This window comes from Triticum aestivum, chromosome 7D (assembly GCF_018294505.1).
Source record: "Triticum aestivum cultivar Chinese Spring chromosome 7D, IWGSC CS RefSeq v2.1, whole genome shotgun sequence".
In the NCBI taxonomy this organism is placed as follows: domain Eukaryota; kingdom Viridiplantae; phylum Streptophyta; class Magnoliopsida; order Poales; family Poaceae; genus Triticum; species Triticum aestivum.
This window is the reverse complement of record NC_057814.1, coordinates 520,633,757-520,652,401: the sequence shown is the minus strand read 5'-3', so window position 1 is coordinate 520,652,401 and position 18,645 is coordinate 520,633,757. Positions and strand designations below refer to the sequence as shown.

The 18,645-nt window shown below is 45.1% G+C and overlaps 1 protein-coding gene across 1 annotated transcript; it reads right to left on the bottom strand.

Moving 5' to 3' along the window:
- Positions 1–143: 143 nt before the first annotated feature.
- Positions 144–2,658, bottom strand: LOC123171225 (receptor-like protein 2). Its single transcript, XM_044588822.1, has 3 exons — positions 807–2,658; positions 325–657; positions 144–236 (listed from the first exon to the last, which is right to left on the bottom strand). Exons 1-3 carry the CDS (start codon positions 2,340–2,342, stop codon positions 144–146), a joined length of 1,962 nt encoding a protein of 653 aa, XP_044444757.1. The 5' UTR covers positions 2,343–2,658.
- Between the last annotated feature and the right edge of the window lie 15,987 nt (positions 2,659–18,645).

Sequence of the window (18,645 nt, the reverse complement as noted above, 5' to 3'; positions counted from 1 at the left end):
TCTCAGCCTCATAGAGCAGATCTCGGAATCTTTTTTCCAAAGTAATGTGAGTCCTCAGTCGTAAGATGCATGTTGCCAGTATCTTGGAATCTGAGTGCACTGACGCATGTTGCCAGTATCTTGGAATCTGAGTGCACTGACGCTTATGGGCCTTTGGATGAGAAAGGGAGGGACATGATTTTGCTACAAGGTGATCCGATGGAACATTTACAACCTTGCACTTGATCAGAATCAACCTATCAATCAGCCAAGAACCAAGATCAACACACGCATACACACGAAATTCTGACAAAGAAGTTTAAAATGCAGTTTCTGCCGGGTTACCAGGCTGGCTGGTGCTATTTCACCTGTGAGCTGGTTGTTCGACAGATCAAGAATTTGCAGGTTTGTGAGGTTGCAGATTTCTTGTGGTATTTCACCAGTTAAGCTATTGGAGCTTAAATTCAGGATGTCGAGCATTTGTAGCTGACCAATCTCAGGGGGAATTACACCAGTAAAATTATTGTTGTCCAGACACAATTTGCTGGGAAAAGCACCGACCGTCCGGTATTGACGTGATGGCGTCCAAAATACAGGCAACTCAAGGAACCTTGTGTCCAACTTGGCAGCATTTCTCTCTGATAGTAACATTGGCATCTTTGTCAATGCAGCTGGTATGTGAGAACTGCTACACGTACGACGAATTTCGTACGATGTACGTACGACAATCGTCAACAGCCGTTTGATCAATTGGATGGACGAGTTAGATCATGTCGTACGAAAATCGTACACACTATTCATCGTACGCTCAGCAATTTCGCTGGTATATCCCCTGTAAGTTTGTTGCTTGATATATCTAGAAAGAACAGGAAGCCCAGTTCATCAATCCAGGATGGTATTTGTCCAGTGAGTTGATTTAATGATAAATCTAGCATCTCCAATTTTGCAAGCTTTGATATCCAAAGAGGTATTTGTCCGGTCAATGGGCAATCGTCTATGGTCAATACCTGAAGATTCCCAAAACTATCAAATGTTTCATCATGTGGTATGGTTTCACCCTTGAAATTGCTTCCCATCATCAGGGAGGTGAGATCCTTGCATCTCTTGAGCATCTGAAGTGTATTTGTGATATTTGTAAAAGAGTTGCCGGTAATTGAGAAGGAGAGGGACCTGAGATTTCCAATGCTTGGTGAGAACTGGCCATGAAATTTATTGAAAGCCAGGCGTAACACAACTAGGTTGGTGCATGAGTAGATACTTTCAGGAATTGTACCAGTGAAGTTGTTCAATGAAAAATCAGCTGTCCTCAGATCCAACATGGTGAAATTGACTTTGCTAAGATCCCTGGTAAAACTGTTGTTTCTGAGGGTAATGTATCCGAGATTTGAGCAGTTACCTAGGGCCGATGGCAGTTCACCAGACATATTGTTGTGATCCAAGTAGAGTTTCTTTAATCTTCTTAGCTGGCCGACAGAAGCTGGAATCGTGCCACTGAGACCAGCCGATCCAAGATCAAGGACAGTCAGACTGCTTAATTTGAATATATGGGAACCACCAAGAACTCCTTGCAAACCATTGTTGGCTAAAGAGATGTGCTCCAGTGAGGTAGCATTGATGAGTCCGTCAGGGAGAGCTCCAACAAGGTTGTTGTGGCCAACTTTGAGCACTGTCAGCATAGAGCAACTGCCAAGCCCCAGAGAAATATTGCCGCTGAATTGGTTATATGAGAGATCAAGCATGGCAAATGATGGGGCATTGATGTAGATAGAAGATGGTATTTGTCCTGTAAAGCTGTTATTGCTTGCATTAAGAGCAACCAGATTCTTCGTCACCTTCCATGTTGTTAATGGGAACTGTCCTGTGAAGGAATTGCTTGAGATATTCAGTACCTGGAGAGGAAGGCTGGGGTTTGAGGATTGCATCTCTTGTAGATGACCTTTGAGGCGGTTGAAGCTGACGTCGAGGCCAATAATGCTTCTGGAGAAAACTAATTCTATTGGTAGACTGCCTTCAAGCGAATTATGGGACAGGTTTAGGTGCAACAAGCCTGTAAGATTGACGAGGGATGGCGAGATGCCCCCTTTAAGACCTCTGGCGGCCAGCAAGACATCTGTGACTGTCCCATCGCTGCTGCAGAGGATGCCTTCCCATTTGCAGCAGTTTGTGCCATTCACCCATGAATCGTTGAGATCACCGTTGCCATCTGGCATGAGCCCATCTAGGAAGTTGATGAGAGAGCTACTCTCCTGCTCCGTGCAGGAGCTGGTAGGAGAGGCAAAGAAGAGCAGGAGGCCAGCAGCAAGTTCAAGGAAAGGCATGGATAAACTTTTGCTGTTTCTGGGCGAGGAAGGGAGCTCTTGCATGGTGTTCTCATGAATCTCGCCTGAAAACCATCTGGCTAGTTGTACTGCTCTGAACAATACTAAAAGCCGCCTGAGGTTTTTAGTACTGAAGCCATGAGGAAAACAGGAATAGGATGATGGTGTGGCACTCAATGGCTTGGCACCTTATGTAAACTGGACGAACATGTGCAAATAGGTAGCTAAGATTTCCTCTTGTTTTGAGGAAAGCTATACTTTTGGAAGCTGAAGACTGAAGAGGAGCAGTGACTTAGTCTGAAGCCGTGCAAATGGATGCAATCAACTAATTTGAAATTTCTGCAAGTAGTTGAAACTGGGCGTGTACAACTGCAATTGATAAAATTATAAGTCAACTCTTGAGAGAAGGATACCTACAAGAATATGCGGGTTGCTGGGTAAGTATGGTTGGTCATGTTGTATTACCACCAGTATGTATTCAAGTACAAGTTTCTCTGCTGTTATAGCAGTCACTGTCAGAAAATAAACAATTTTGGCCATTTTGATTGGAACCACATGTGGAGAGAGCCCTGGTGACATGGACACACTTCAATCTGGGAATGGGGCGGGTTGAACTGGATGTTTTGGTGTGGGTACATGGTCTCGTTTGGATGGGCTGAAATGGTTGCTAAATTTATAATGGGCTGGAGCGGGGTGGACTGAGGAGTTAAGTGGACTGAATCGGGGCGGTTTGGTTTGAGGAGAAAAAAAAAGGAAAATGGATTGAAACCGTGGGTTCAACCTGCACCAGGCACCACTCGACCACACGATGCTCCACCACCCGAAGGGTTCCAAAGTTCGATAAACGCTGGCACTCCGCCCCGACAATAGGAGAAGTAGTGCGCTTGCTTCTGCGATGTTAACGGGTCTGGGAGGCAATTGAGATTGTGGAGTTCAGAAACTGTCTCTGCCCAAGAATGCTATATCTTTCATTAATCCTATGATAAACATGTCTTATCTCTAATTGCATAAGTAACTGGAAAACAAACCAGCATGGCCAGCAGTTATTTCACCTTTAAGGCTGTCTCTCATCTGAAAGCTTAGTGATATCAACTGAATGTACGCGTCAAAAAAAAAAAATCAACTGAATGTGTGTACTTTACAACTTTATCCTATATGAACTCTTGAGCTGTTGATCTTTTAATGCTTCTATTCTTTTGCTTGGATTGGATGGCTCATTTTCTAGAATAATATTTGGACTTGCATCTGTGTGACTAAATGACTTCCTGTCTTTTCACATGCAGGAACAATGAATGCTAGATGAAAACGAGCATCCAAAACATCAAATGAGTGAATGCTAGACTTGAAGGACTGGCCATAGTGAGTACCTGTAGTCTGTTGACTTCTTGAGCATGGTGAAATGATATTATTGTCCAAAACTCCAAGTGGAGCTCCTCCAGTCTCCCTAGCTGACCTACAAAACCGGCGATCCTGCCGCGAGCTGAAATTCTCCTATAAAGTTGCTGTGCCAGGCTCTGACCGTGACCGGATTGTTCATCACCTCCCACGTTGTACAGGGAAGGTACTCCATAGCCTCTAAAGAAGGTAGTCCCGGTTTGACGTGCAGTGTGCGGGCTGTCATAGGGTAAAGAACTATTATCAGTAGCGTCACACCGACCGCGATGGCTAGTATTTTGAATGTCTTGCTGGAAGTTTTGGAGTATTGATCGGCAAAATGCAATGGATAAAAACCATGGGTAAGCCCTTTCTCTTTTGTTTCAATTATTGATTCTTCTCCTCCGTGCCACTTTGAAGTATTGATTATTCTCCTCCTTGGTCATGTCATTTCCCAGCGTGTCAAAAATGGGCACTCCTGATTTCCCTGCAGGAGGAAGGGAGCCGAGAAGCTGCGGATGACGCTTGAAGGTGCCGAGGAAGAGGAAGAACTGCAACACCTGTGAATGTTGCCAAAATTTCCCCTTGTAATTGATTGAAGTTGTTACTATAATTTCAGATTATGTATCAGGCATTGTAAATTCCCTTCTAATCCAGTGGGTTTATGTCAGTGAATATGTGAATTCAGATATTACCATTGTCGTCAAGTATGCATTTCCTTTGTGACGTGACATGTGGTTTGATGTGATACTGGCACCATTTGTGTGGAACGAAATTTGCATCAGTTGCCAAATTTGGCAAGTACACATGAGTTGCGGCAAGTATTGATTTGCTCTGCAGTGTGACATGAAACTGTTCTGGCATATACAGCAATTGTACTGAACGAAATTTGCAGCAGTTGCAAATTTCAGACAGCAAGTATACATGAGCTGTTGGTAACAATGATGCATGTATGATTCAGGAAACATGCATTTTGGCGCCTTCTTGACGCGACAAATAAATTATGCATTGTTGAGGTGTATACTTTTCTCGAGGGAGTAGAGCACACATATCTGTTCCTCTCCTGAAATACAGTCACTTGGAATAGTTCACAAAAGAATTTCTTGGTGGAATCGTGTGCATGCTACTATTATTCATGGTAATGTTAATAGGAGGAACATACATCAGATGGAAACATAGAAAGAGATCCAGTGGCAAATGCTTGCATACATCAGACTGATCAGATCCAATGTTTTTACATGAAACAAAACCCTTGCATTAATTGATCAATTGTGATCATAATGAACACTAATTGATGGCCAAACTAAGAATCTCACTGGCACTACTGAAAAACATGCCAGTGAAATACTCACACTTGCAACCAAGACTACACTAGCACTAGCTCTAGCGAGTCTGCTTCCTCTGCTTTGCTCCGCTAAGCAACGCCTAGCACTGCAGAGTGCAGACTCTGCTTCATCTGCTTTGCTCAGCTATGTAAGACTACCAACAAGGCTGCACTGCTGATGATTTCTTGCTCTGATTCGATCACCTGGCATGTTAGAGAATATCTGTATCCCGTAGTAATCTCAAACTCCCTTCCTATTCCTTGTTCTACTCGATCTCCTGTAACCTCTCTTGTACGCCAAGGCAAGGCTTCTGCCCACATCAATATATATGAGACGCGTCTCCCCTCGAGGGAGTAGGAACGCTTCCACGAAACCTTACGTGGTAATCAGAGCCACCTCTTCCCATACATCTAGCCATATACCAAAACCCTAGATCACACATCATCGTCTCCAATGTCTTCCTTAGCCGGCGTCGCCCTCAACCTCGGTTCGCCGCCATCTGAGAAGCTTACAAGAGGAAATTATATCCTCTGGAAGACGCAGGTTCTCCCGGCCCTGCGAGGCGCGCAGGTCACGGGGCTCCTGGACAATTCTGACGCTGCTCCGCCCAGGATGGTGGAGATCACGAAGGCAGACAAGACCACGGCCCTTGAGCCGAACCCTCTGTACGGGCCCTGGATCGCCAAAGACCAGCAGGTCCTGTCATACCTCCTCAACTCTATGTCTCCAGAGATTCTAGCGCAAGTCGTCGGGAAGGACTCCACCTTCGAACTCTGGACAACAGTCACAAATCTCTTCACCTCGCAGTCGCAGTCCCGAATCACCAATCTGAGAATTGCAATCACCAATACCAAGAAGGGCACCATGTCAAGCTCGGCGTACATGGCAAAGATGAAAAGCCTCGGGGATGAACTAGCTGCTGCTGGGCGTCCCGTATCTGATCCGGAGATGGTGGATTATATCCTTGCAGGGCTGGACCGCGACTACGATTCTGTGGTGGCGGCAATCGGCGATGTCAAGGGCACTATTACTGCAGATGATCTGTTCGCCCAAATTTCGGCTTTTGACCAAAGGATGGAGATGCTAGGCGACTCGTCCTCACGCGGTTTTCACTCATCTGCAAACGCCGTCTACAGAGGACGTGTTCAGCCCCGCGGCAGGTCTCATGGGCGAGGAGGCAAGGGGCGCGGCCGTGGTGATCGCGGTGACCGCCAGCCCTCTCCTGCCAATAGAGGCGGCGGCTCCAGAGGACGCACTCGACAACAACAACAACAACAGGTGCATGAGCAGCAACATGACTATCCTGAATGTCAGATTTGCTACAAACATCATCCAGGAGGTGCACGTGTCTGCTGGTGGCGCTATGAGGAGAACGATCAAGAAGAGAAGGAGGCGCATGCCGTCTCCTACGGCGTGGATACCAACTGGTACGCTGACAGTGCAGCAACAAATCATATCACAGGAGAACTTGACAAGTTAACAATGCGGGAGAAATACAACAGAGGCGACCAAATTCGCACGGCAAGCGGTTCTGGTATGAATATCACACATATTGGTAGTTCAATTGTTAAAAACCCCATGAAAAATTTGCACTTGAAAGATGTCTTGCATGTTCCTCAAACATCCAAAAATCTTGTTTCCGTTCATAGATTCAGTCTTGATAACAATGTTCTTATAGAATTATATCCTTATTTTTTCTTGGTTAAGGATTTGAGAACAAGAAGAGTCATTCTTAGAGGACGGTGCGTGGGAGGCCTCTACCCACTCATATCATCATCATCATCTTCCTGGTCCAACAAGCAAGCAAACATCGTCACCAAGCCATCATCATCAAGGTGGCATAGTCGTTTAGGTCATCCATCTTCAGTCATAGTTAAGTATGTTCTTAGCAAAAATAAACTCTCTTATGAGAATAGTGTTGAGTCAGTTTGTGATCCGTGTCAACAAGCAAAAAGTCATCAATTACCTTACCCCATCTCTACTAGTGTGTCTACTGCTCCCCTTCAACTTATATTTTCAGATGTATGGGGGCCAGCTCCTACCTCAGTTGGTAGATTTTCTTACTATGTAAGCTTTATTGATGACTATAGTAAATTTACTTGGATTTACTTGTTAAAGAAACGGTCTGATGTATTCCAAGTCTTTATCAATTTCCAAAATCTTGTTGAACGCAAACTGAACTCCAAGATCATTGCCATGCAAAGTGACTGGGGTGGTGAGTATGAAAAATTGAATTATTTCTTCCAAAAACTTGGTATATCACATCATGTTTCTTGCCCTCATGCTCACCAACAAAATGGATCCACTGAAAGAAAGCATCGTCACATAGTTGATATGGGGCTGGCATTGCTAGCAAATGCATCTATGCCACTCAAATTCTGGGATGAAGCATTCTTAACTGCCACATATCTCATCAACTTGCTTCCAAGTAAAGTCATCAAACTTGAAACACCCATTACACGACTCCTTGGTGTTACACCCAACTACACATCTCTTCGTGTTTTCGGTTGTGCATGTTGCCCAACCTTAGACCCTACAACACACGCAAACTCGCTTTTCGCTCAAAAAAATGTGTCTTCTTAGGCTATAGTCCCATGCATAAAGGGGTTAAATGCCTTGATGTTCCTACTGGTAGGGTCTACATATCCAGAGATGTTGTCTTTGATGAGTCCGTGTTTCCGTTTGCTTCTCTTCATCCCAATGCCGGTGCACTTCTCCGCAAGGAAATTCTCCTTCTTCCTCCACATCTTCGGTCTTTTGATCATGGGGGCGACAGTTGTACTAATCAAAGTGATGATATTCCTGCTGGTATTGGTTCTTCTTTGTTGCCTGTGCATGTCCCTGGTGAAAACGGTGCTCAAAATGATCAAAATTTCGAAAATATAGCTCAAGATGATCTTATATTTCATGCTGAGGAAGAAGACGAACCTGGCACAGATAGCGAAGCTGATCCGGCGGCTCCTGCAACTCCTGTACGCCTGCAAACCTCGGATCACGCGAGCAAATCAGCCTCGGATCGCGCCCCCACCAGCCGCAGCGCTGATTCGAGGGAGGGCCACTCCCGCGCTGCCACATCAGCGGCAGGCGGGACCAGCCGCGGGGCCGGATCCCCCTCGCCAAGCGTGCGCCTGCAACCGCGGTCGGGCGAGGGATCCACTATGCCGGCTCGGGCGGTTGGCACCCGTGTGCACTCAGAGGAGGCGGCCACACCAGCGGCTACATCAGATACTATGGGATCTTCTGCGCAGGAGGCGACAAATTCATCTGTGTCAGCGCATGCAGCAGATTCTTCAGGATCTTCTGCGGCAAGTGTTCCTATGATCCAGCCAGCTTCCTCATGAGTTATGACTCGGCTACAGAAAGGTATACAAAATCCTAAAATAAGAAAAGATGGAACTATACCATATGGAATGTTGTGTATTTCAGGAGAACCAACAACATTGCGTAGTGCACTTGATGATCCTAAGTGGAAGAAGGCAATGGATGAGGAATACTCTGCACTTATGAGGAACAAGACATGGCATCTTGTACCAAATCAGAAAGGTAAAAATATCATCGATTGCAAATGGGTATACAGAATTAAAAAGAAGGCAGATGGCTCCATTGACAGGTACAAGGCACGTCTAGTTGCAAAGGGCTTTAAACAACGTTATGGTATTGATTATGAAGACACTTTTAGTCCTGTTGTGAAAGCTGCAACTATCAGACTTGTGCTAGCCATTGCTGTATCCAGGGGTTGGAGCCTACGACAACTAGATGTACAGAATGCGTTTTTGCATGATATTCTGGAAGAGGAAGTATTTATGAGACAACCACATGGTTATGAGGATAAGAAGTTACCACAGCATGTTTGCAAGCTTGATAAAGCACTCTATGGTTTGAAACAAGCACCCAGAGCATGGTATTCCAGATTGAGCTTACAGTTGAAATATATTGGCTTCATTGCCTCCAAGGCTGATACATCTTTGTTTATTTATAACAAGGCTGGAGTGGTCATTTTTGTGCTTATATATGTGGATGATATCATAGTTGCAAGTTCTTCACAAAATGCTACTAATGCACTCCTGCATGATTTGAGCTCAGAGTTTGCCTTGAAGGATCTAGGTGACTTACATTTCTTCCTAGGTAACTCAAGATGGTATTGTGTTAAATCAGGAGAAACATATCATTGAGCTTCTGTCTCGCATGGGAATGAAAAATTGTAAGCCAGTTCCTACACCTTTATCTTCCTCAGAAAAACTCTCAGCATATGAAGGTGTGCCACTTCAGGAGGAGGAGAGCACAAGGTATAGGAGTACTGTGGGAGCATTACAATATCTAACTCTCACACGTTCAGATATCTCGTTTGCTGTCAACAAGGTTTGTCAATATCTACATGCACCTACTTCTGCACATTGGTCAGCTGTTAAGAGAATTGTAAGATATGTGAAGCATACTATGGGAATAGGACTTCATTTCAAACGTTCTAATTCCTCTCTTGTGAGTGCATTCTCTGATGCTGACTGGGCAAGCTGCAGTGATGATAGAAGATCAACTGGAGGTTTTGCAGTATTCTTTGGGCCTAATCTTGTTTCTTGGAGTGCTAGAAAGCAAGCCACTGTGTCACGGTCAAGCACAGAAGCTGAATACAAGTCCTTGGCGAATGCAACTGCTGAGATCATTTGGGTTGAGTCACTTCTTGAGGAATTGGGAATCAAGAAGAATCGTATCTCATGTTTATGGTGTGATAACTTGGGAGCAACATATTTGTCTGCAAATCCAGTGTTTCATGCAAGAACAAAGCACATAGAAATTGACTTTCACTTTGTGCGAGAAAGAGTTGCAGCAAAGAAACTTGAGATACGGTTTATTCTCTCCAAAGATCAAGTAGCAGACGGTTTTACAAAGGCATTATCAGCAAGACCATTTGAGGAGTTTAAGAGTAATCTTAATTTAGGATAGTTGAGATTAAGGGAGGGTGTTAGAGAATATCTGTATCCCATAGTAATCTCAAACTCCCTTCCTATTCCTTGTTCTACTCGATCTCCTGTAACCTCTCTTGTACGCCAAGGCAAGGCTTCTGCCCACATCAATATATATGAGACGCGGCTCCCCTCGAGGGAGTAGGAACGCTTCCACGAAACCTTACATGGCACACATCCGTGGATTTACATCGCTTGAGCATAGTCCCGTCGACGAGCCATCTCGATGAGGTGAGCTTGATAACGCCATGCTTGCTGTCTTGCTTGGAGCAGCTCCTCAGGGGACTTGGTCACGTCGGAGTGATGGATCCAGGGGTCGTTGAACTGCACGGTGTCCGCCATCTGCTCCACCTTTCGCCAGGCCTCCCCTCGGCTGCGCTGGATGTCGCGCCGACGGGTGGCCTCTTCTTCGGAGGCAAAGCGAGCCTTGTCGAGGAGAGCCATGGTGAGGCGAACTTTCTCGATCAGTTCGCGCATGCTGATCTGCGGCTTCGATTGCGTCGCGCTCGCCGGAGATTCGGCGACCTGGTTCTTGATCCCGGAAGGGTGGAGGCACGTCGGACTCTTCGGATCCTTGCCGCTGCTGGGACACGGAAGCTTGTTGTTCTTGATGTTGGCGGTGGCGGGGACCGCGGCATGGAGCTCGCCTCCCGAGCAGGCACCGCGTACGCGCTTCGCCGGCGGTTGCTCGTCGCGCATGGATCCAGGGCGCTTTGGCTTCTTGGCAACCGCGGGGTTCGCCATCAAGGCGGGATTCACGCGCACGTGGGAGGAGCAGGAGTGCAGGTCGGTGGCGGCGGCGCTACGGCACGGGAGCAGAGACGACGGGAGCACCGTGGTGCCGCCCATGGTCGCGGCCGTGCAATCGCGAGAGCAACGATCCGACGTTGGGAGGGAGAGGAAAATGGATCGAGGGAGGCTGGTCGGAGGGCGGGGTGAGATGGATCGGGGATTCGGGAAACGCGGCGAGCAAGAAAATAAAGGACGCGGGAGAAAGAGAAGTGGCGGCAAGCAATTTGAATCCGAGTCAGCCTAGGGAGAGCTAAAACGCGCACTTTCGTTTTTGAATCCGAGTCCATGACATGTTGGAATCTCAGGGATAATGGCTTCCGATTTCTATGTGTAGTCGCTTGCTCTGTTAACTTTCTACCTTCGATTCAGAGTTAAGCATCTTAACCAGTAGGGCGCGGCATACTTGATACTTGAGACATCATACTTGAGACGAATCTGTTTTATTCTCAGGGATAATGGTTTTCCTTTTTCCAGGTTTTTTGTTTTTTTTTTCTAAACCGGGTTTTGTTCTGTTTTATTCTATTTTTTCTTTTTATTTTTTCTGTTTTTTCAAATGCGTGAACTTTTTACAATAAAAAAAAAATCAAATTCGTGAATTTTATCTTAAATTTGAGAATCCTTTTCAATTTCTCAAACTATTTTTTGTAGCTTTTTCATGAATATTTTTTAAAAATGTGTGAATTTTTTCAAATCCATGAACATATTTTTTCAAAACCGATAAACTTTTTTTAGTCTGTGAACACTTTGGCCGGCCCCACAGGCGCCCGCCATGAGCGATGTTGTCGCCTAATTCAGGCAAGGCCTAAGCATTTTTTTTCTTTTCTATTGTTTTGTTTTTCTTCTCTGTTTTTGTTAATTCATTTTTCTCCTTTTTAACACTTATTATTATTTTTAAACCTGTTCAAAATGTTCTTGTTTTCAAATATTATTTATAATTTAAAAAATATTCTAGAATTTCATAAATGTTCATGTTTCCATTTTTTCCCACCAAACTGAGGAATGTTTGCATTTATAAAATTATTTTTGAAGTACATTGTTTGCAATTTTTGTTTGAAATTTTCACGGATTGATGAGAATTTGTTAGCAATTTTGAAAAGAATGTTCAAGATTGTAAAATTTGCATACGCAATTTAAAAAAACCGTTGACAAATTTCAAAAAATTGTTAGGACATAAGAAAATGTTCATGTTGATTGATAATGACGAAAATTACAAATAACAGAAGCATTCAAATTAGGAAAAACTACAAGCTCACATATGCACATATCTAGCACACTCTTCTCAACTAGTGTTTTTTTTGGACTATGGATAAATAAATGACCCCAACTTCTTGCAATAGTCTGGCACGGACATATCATCCATGACAGATTTAAACAACTTCCGCCGTGACACGCCCGACCATCTATCTGCCCTTTTTCACCAAAAAAAACTACAGACAATGCAAAACTTATCAAAAATCTAAACAACTTAATATGATGTCTTGAAGTGGTCATATAAGCTGGTGGAAAAAATTGAAGGCCATCTAACGGATGTCGAAAAACAACGAGTTTTCAAGTGGACCCTTCTGGCCTATCCAAACACCCTCTGTTGAACATGGTATATTTTTGGACATTCTTGAAATGACTTCAACTTTTGCAACTAATCAGATCCAATGCTATTAAATTTACCAAAATCCCTTGCATTAATGGATCAACTGTTATTAGGAGGGAACATACTCCTACAACAGATGAAAACATAGAAATAGAGCTGGTGGCAGATGCTTGCATACATCAGATCCAATGCTTTTACTATCCCTTGCATTAATTGATCAATTGTGATCATAATGCACACTAATTAATGGCCAAATTCAGAATCTCACTCGCACTACTGGAAAACCTGTAGCTACACACTTGCGACTAGATTACATAGTCGACAACTTGTATCTTATCCATCCCTTCCTTTGCTTCCTCTGATTTTCTCAGCTACTGGAAAACTGCTGACTCTGCTTCCTCTGATGTAAGACTACCACCAAGAAGCTTGCACTGCTGATGATTTCTTCCTCTACTTCGATCACCTGAGCACTCATCCGTGGATTTGCATCGCTTGAGCAAAGTCCCGTCGACAAGCCATCTCCATGAGCTGAGCTTGAGCACCCATGCTTCTTGTCTTACTTGGAGCAGCTCCTCAGGGGACTTGGTCACGTCCGAAGGATCAATGTATGGGTCGTTGAACTGCACCGTGTCCACCATCATCTCCACCTTTCGCCGGGCCTCCGCTCTGCTGCGCTCGATGTCCCGCCGACGGCTGGCCTCTTCTTCGGCGGCAGGGTGAGCCCAATCCATGTCCACCATCCTCTCTTCGGCGGAAGCGCGAGCCATGGCGAGGCGAGCGTTCTCGATCAGTTGGCGCTTGCTGATGGGCGGCTTCGATTGCGTCGCGCTCGCTGGAGATTTGGCGACCTGGTTCTTGATCACGGAGGCGTGGAGGCACGTCGGACTCCTCGGATCGTTGCCGCTACTCGGACACGGAATCTTGATGTTGTTCTTGATGTTGGCGGGGGCTGTCACATGGAGCTCGTCCCCGGAGCTGGCACCGCATACGCGCTTCGGCGCCGGCGGCTGCCCGTCGCGCACGGACACGGGCCACTTCGGTGTCTTGGCAGCAATGGGGTTGGCCATCGAGGCAGGGTTTAGGCGCACGCAGGAGCAACTGGAGTCCAGGCCAGCAGCGGCGGCGGCGCTACAGCGCGGGAGCGGAGACGGGGGAACCATCGTGGTGCTGCCCATGGTCGCGGCCGCGGAGTCGCGAGAGCAACGATCCGGCGGCGGGAGGGAGGAAGAGATTGCGATGGACGCCGATCAGAATCAGAGGGATCGGGAATTTGGAAGACGGGGCGAGCGAAAAGAAGATACGCGGGATACGGGGCAACTGGCGGCAACCAGGATTTTTTGAATTCTCCTGGTTGCTGCCATTGAATCCGAGTATAGCTCGAACGCGCTGGGATTTGGACATTTACTGTGATGACGCTATCTTTTCAGCTTGTTTCAGCAAGAAGCCTTGCAAGCAAAGTGATTAATGAGTTAGTTAAGGGATGATGTATTACGGAACGAGTAAAGAGACTTGCCGGTAACGAGATTGAACTAGGTATGAAGATACCGACGATCGAATCCCGGGTAAGTAACATACCAATGGACAAAGTGAATTACTTATGTTGTCATAACGGTTCGACCGATAAAGATCTTCGTAAAATATGCATGAGCCAATATGGGCATCCAGGTTCCGCTATTGGTTATTGACTGAAGAGGTGTCTCGGTCATGTCTACATAGTTCTCGAACCCGTAGGGTCCGCATGCTTAATGTTCGTTGACGATATAATATTATATGAGTTATGTGATTTGATGACCGAACGTTGTTCGAAGTCCCGGATGAGATCACGGACATGATGAGTAGTCTCGAAATGGTCGAGAGGTAAAGATTGATATATAGGACGATGGTATTCGGACGCCAGAAGTGTTCCGGAGGGTACCGGGTACTTATCGGGTCATCAGAAAGGAGTTTCGAGGACCCCCGGCAAAGATATGGGCCTTATGGGCCAAGTGAGGGAACACACCAGCCCCGGTGCGCCCCTATAGAGGCCAACCCTATGAGAAGGAGAATGAAAAAGGTGAGGGCAAGGAAAGTGTGGATTAGGATTCCTACTTCCTTCCCTCTCCCGCCTCTTTCCTTCCCCCTCGGATATATATGGCAGGGGGGCGCGCAGCTTGGGAGGGACTCCAAGTAGGATTCCTCTCCTCCTACTTGGGCGCCTCCTATGGCTGCTCCTCCCTCCCTCCCACCTATATATATATATATATATATATATATATATATATATATATATATATATATATATATATATATATATATATATATATATATATATATATATATATATGAGGAGGGAGCGCCTAGCACACACCAGACAATTGCCTAGTCGTGTGCGGCGCCCCCCTCCACCGTTTACTATCCCGACCATATTTTCGTAGTGCTTAGGTGAAGCCCTGCGGAGATCACTTCACCATCACTGTCACCAAGTCGTCGTGCTGACGGAACTCATCTACTACTGATACGTCCATTTTGCATCATGTTTACCTACTGTTATTTATAGTGTTTTTATGCATAATAAAGCTTTTGGGGTAATTCTAATGCCTTTTCTCTCATAATATGCAAGGTACACACAAAGAAGGAGAATTCTGGCAGCTGGAAATCTGGACCTGGAAAAGCTACATCAGGCCACCCACTGGTACGCGTCGGTCCTAAACAAATGGTTTTTAACCCCTTTCCGCGACGGCATTTGGAACCGTCGCCAAGTGAGTGTGTGCGATAGGGTGTCCTTCCCACACGACCCAGAAATCATCGGGGATAGGCCCTCCTGGGACCCAGGCTGGGGCCGTGTGCGATCGGGCAAGGCATCGAAACCCAATCATTTCCGTAGGTATGTACATCCCACACGGCAATCCGAGAAAATCATTTTCGTAGGTATGTACATCCCACACGGTGAATCCTAGAAAAACATTTCCGTTCGTATGTATATCACACACAGTCAATCCAAGGAATACGTTTCCGTTCTTATGTACATCCCACACAGTCAATCCAGGGAAAACGTTTCCGTTCGGATGTACATCCCACACGGTTTTATGTATACGCTCGTGTGTGAAAGGTGTAACTATCACACACGCTCTGCCTTGGTTAACTGTTTACTTTCATTAACTACATCACACATGATTTGATGTAGACAACTGTGTGGCATTGGGCTATCCATCACAAGTGCTTTTACTGCCAGAACCGTTTGCAAAGTTCCATGGCCATCTGTTCTCTTTTTATTTTTGCCTGTAATTTATTATTCTAATTGGAAATTTTGAAATACGAAATGTGCAATTCAAATTCTTAGCACAATGGTTCAACAACGAATCCATAAATAAAACTGCCGGTACAATATGTTCAGTAATTACAAGATTAGGCAGCAATTAACTATGATGAACCACAGTATTTAAAGGCGGTAAAGGTGAAGAGACAAGTGTAAATTATTTTGACTGCCGACGATGTTGAAGAAGGGGAATGCCCATAATATGCCTTCCTGCATGCCATAGGCACGAACCACTTTTGTCCAACCCCTTGTGATGATCACCCGCCCATCCTTCACCGCCTTCAGGAAGACTTCTAGAGCATTATCATGGTAGCATGAATTATATACTTTAACTTTAGTTGCCTCCACTCCGGTCATGTAGTTTGCAAGGTAATCATCAGTAAATAGCTTCGGAAAGCACTGACAAGAGAAAAATATCAGATACTGAGGTCTAATAGTGTAACTTTTTGTGGGCAGGGGGAAAAGGCAACACATTACTTACCATCCTAAAGTTCACTGCTGTCTTCGACAAAGTGTAAATAAAGAGCTTAATTCCAATCACCCGTTTCTTTCGCCTAACAATCTTTCTTAGTTTCCTCACTTGACGCTTGTTCATGAATATCTCATTGCCCCATACGCAAAAGGGATCGAAGCGTGGATCAGTACCCCTCATATATGTACCTACAAGCAACCAGTAAATGTTAGAAGCTAAACTGAGATTGCACAAATGATGTAAAATACAACTACCTATGTTCCTAAGTACAAGTATTTTTTTTAGATTTCAATATGAACTACATACAGATGTATATAGAATTATAGATATAGTTTAGATTAGAATCTAGATTCACTCATTTTGCTCCTTATGTAGTCTATATTGGAATCTATAAAAATACTTATATTTAGGAATAGATGGCGTATAAGACATGGGATGCAGCTAACCTCGACGGCAAACAACAGCATCGCCCATTGTAGCCCTGTGTAAGTACATGGAAAGCCAATGTTAACTACAACAGGGTTAACATCCACCAAAAATAGCAAATGGTAATAAAACGGCAGCATCTGTAGTGATATCTTCATTTCGAATGAGTAGCACGGTAGCAAAGGGACGGATTAAAAATGGATACAACTGTTAATTGCAACAGGCTTAACAACATCCTAATTCATGTTTTGTAAGTTTGTAGCCATTGAAATACAACTCTTTAAAAATGGATACAACTGTTAATTGCAACAGGCTTAATGGCCATTGAAACCGGTACTGATAAAAATGCAATTGGCAGAGTTAAACATCACAGGGCAGGTGCTGCCAGAGCAGATAATGGCCCAGTTGTCTATAAAAAGGTAGGGAAAATAGCTCAAACGTGTTAGGCATACTTACTACAACATGCTTAATACATCGACAGTACAAAACATAGCCATTAATTGCAACTGGTATTGGTAAGATTAAACTGGTGGGTACATACTTGGTAAGTCCTGAGAGGTAGTTGCTGGGGCACTTCATCTTGGCCAGAGCCCGCCCAAAGTCAGCGGCAGCGGAGGCGAGCTGTTCCTCCGGGTCGAAGCGTGGATCAGTGCCACTGACATGTGTACCTACAGGCAACCAGTAAATGGTAGAAGTTAAACTGCAATTGCACAAATAATGTGAAATACTGTAAGACATGGGATGTAGCTAACCTTGACGGCAAACAACAGCATCGGACGTTATGACCCTGCGTAAGTACATGGACAAGCATGTTAAGTACAACAGGGTTAGCATCCACCAAAAATAGCAAATGGGGCAACATCTCTAGTATATCTTCATTGCGGAGAGTAGCATGGTAGCAAATGGACTGATTAAAAAATGGATATAATTGTTAATTGCAACAGGCTTAACAACATCCTAAGTCATGTTTTGTAAGTTTGTAGCCATTGAAATGCAACTGTTTAAAAATGGATTCAACTGTTAATTGCAACAGGCTTAATAGACATTGAAACCGGTACTAATAAAAATGCAATTGGCATAGTTAAACATCACAAGGCAGGTGTTGCCAGAGCAGAGAATGGCCCAGATGTCTATAAAAAGGTAGGGAAAGTAGCAAAACGTGTTAGGCATGTTTACTAGAACATGCTTAATACATCGACCGTACAGAACATAGCCATTAATTGCAACTGGTATTGGTAAGATTGAACTGGTGAGTACATACTTGGTAAGTCCTGAGAGGTAGTTGCTGGGGCCCTTCATCTTGGCCAGAGCTCGCCCAAAGTCAGCGACGGGGGAGGCGAGCTGTTCCTGCGGGTCGAAGCATGGATCAGTGCCTCTGACATGTGTACCTACATGCAACCAGTAAATGGGTAGAAGTTAAACTGCAATTGCACAAATTATGTGAAATACTGTAAGACATGGGATGCAGCTCACCTCGACGGCAAACAAAAGCATCGGCCGTTATGACCCTGCGTAAGTACATGGACAGGCATGTTAAGGGCAACAGGGTTAGCATCCACTAAAAATAGCAAATGGGCAGCATCTCTAGTGATATCCTGAGTCATGTATTATAAGTTTGTTGCTGGTATTGGTGAAATTGAGCTGGACACGGTAATATTTGAACATCACACAGTGTGTAGTACTGAAATAAACAAGGCATGAACATGCTCAATACATCAATCGTACAAATCATAGCCGTTGCAAGTGGTATTGGTAAGATTTAGCTGGTCGGATCTTACCTGTTAAGTCCTGGGGGTAATCACTGGGGGACTTCACCTGGGCCAGAGCCTGCACCATGTCGGCGGCGGCGGCGGAGGCAAGGTGTTCCTCCGGGTCAACACGCACAGCGGCCATCGCGCCATGGACCGCCATCAGCTCCTGGCGGGGGGGGGATTTGTAGGCATGAGGATGTTTCGCAGGTGCCATTTAAGCAATCAAGCCGGGGACGTGATAGAGATCGGTGGGTTACCTGACTGGATCCGAGCAGAACGTAGATGTGGTTGAAGCTGTGGCTGCGGCGGCGGCGGTTTGAGATGCCGGTAGGGGGAGGCACGAGGGAGGGCGGCCGGGGGGGAT

Coding starts and splice junctions, on each gene's coding strand:
- LOC123171225 (XM_044588822.1), bottom strand. CDS start 2,342: ATGCAAGAGCTCCCTTCCTCGCCCAGAAACAGCAAAAGTTTATCCATG. Junction 658..806: donor GCAACAAACTTACAGGGGAT/ATACCAGCGAAA, acceptor AGCAGTTCTCAC/ATACCAGCTGCATTGACAAA. Junction 237..324: donor AAATAGCACCAGCCAGCCTG/GTAACCCGGCAG, acceptor GCTGATTGATAG/GTTGATTCTGATCAAGTGCA.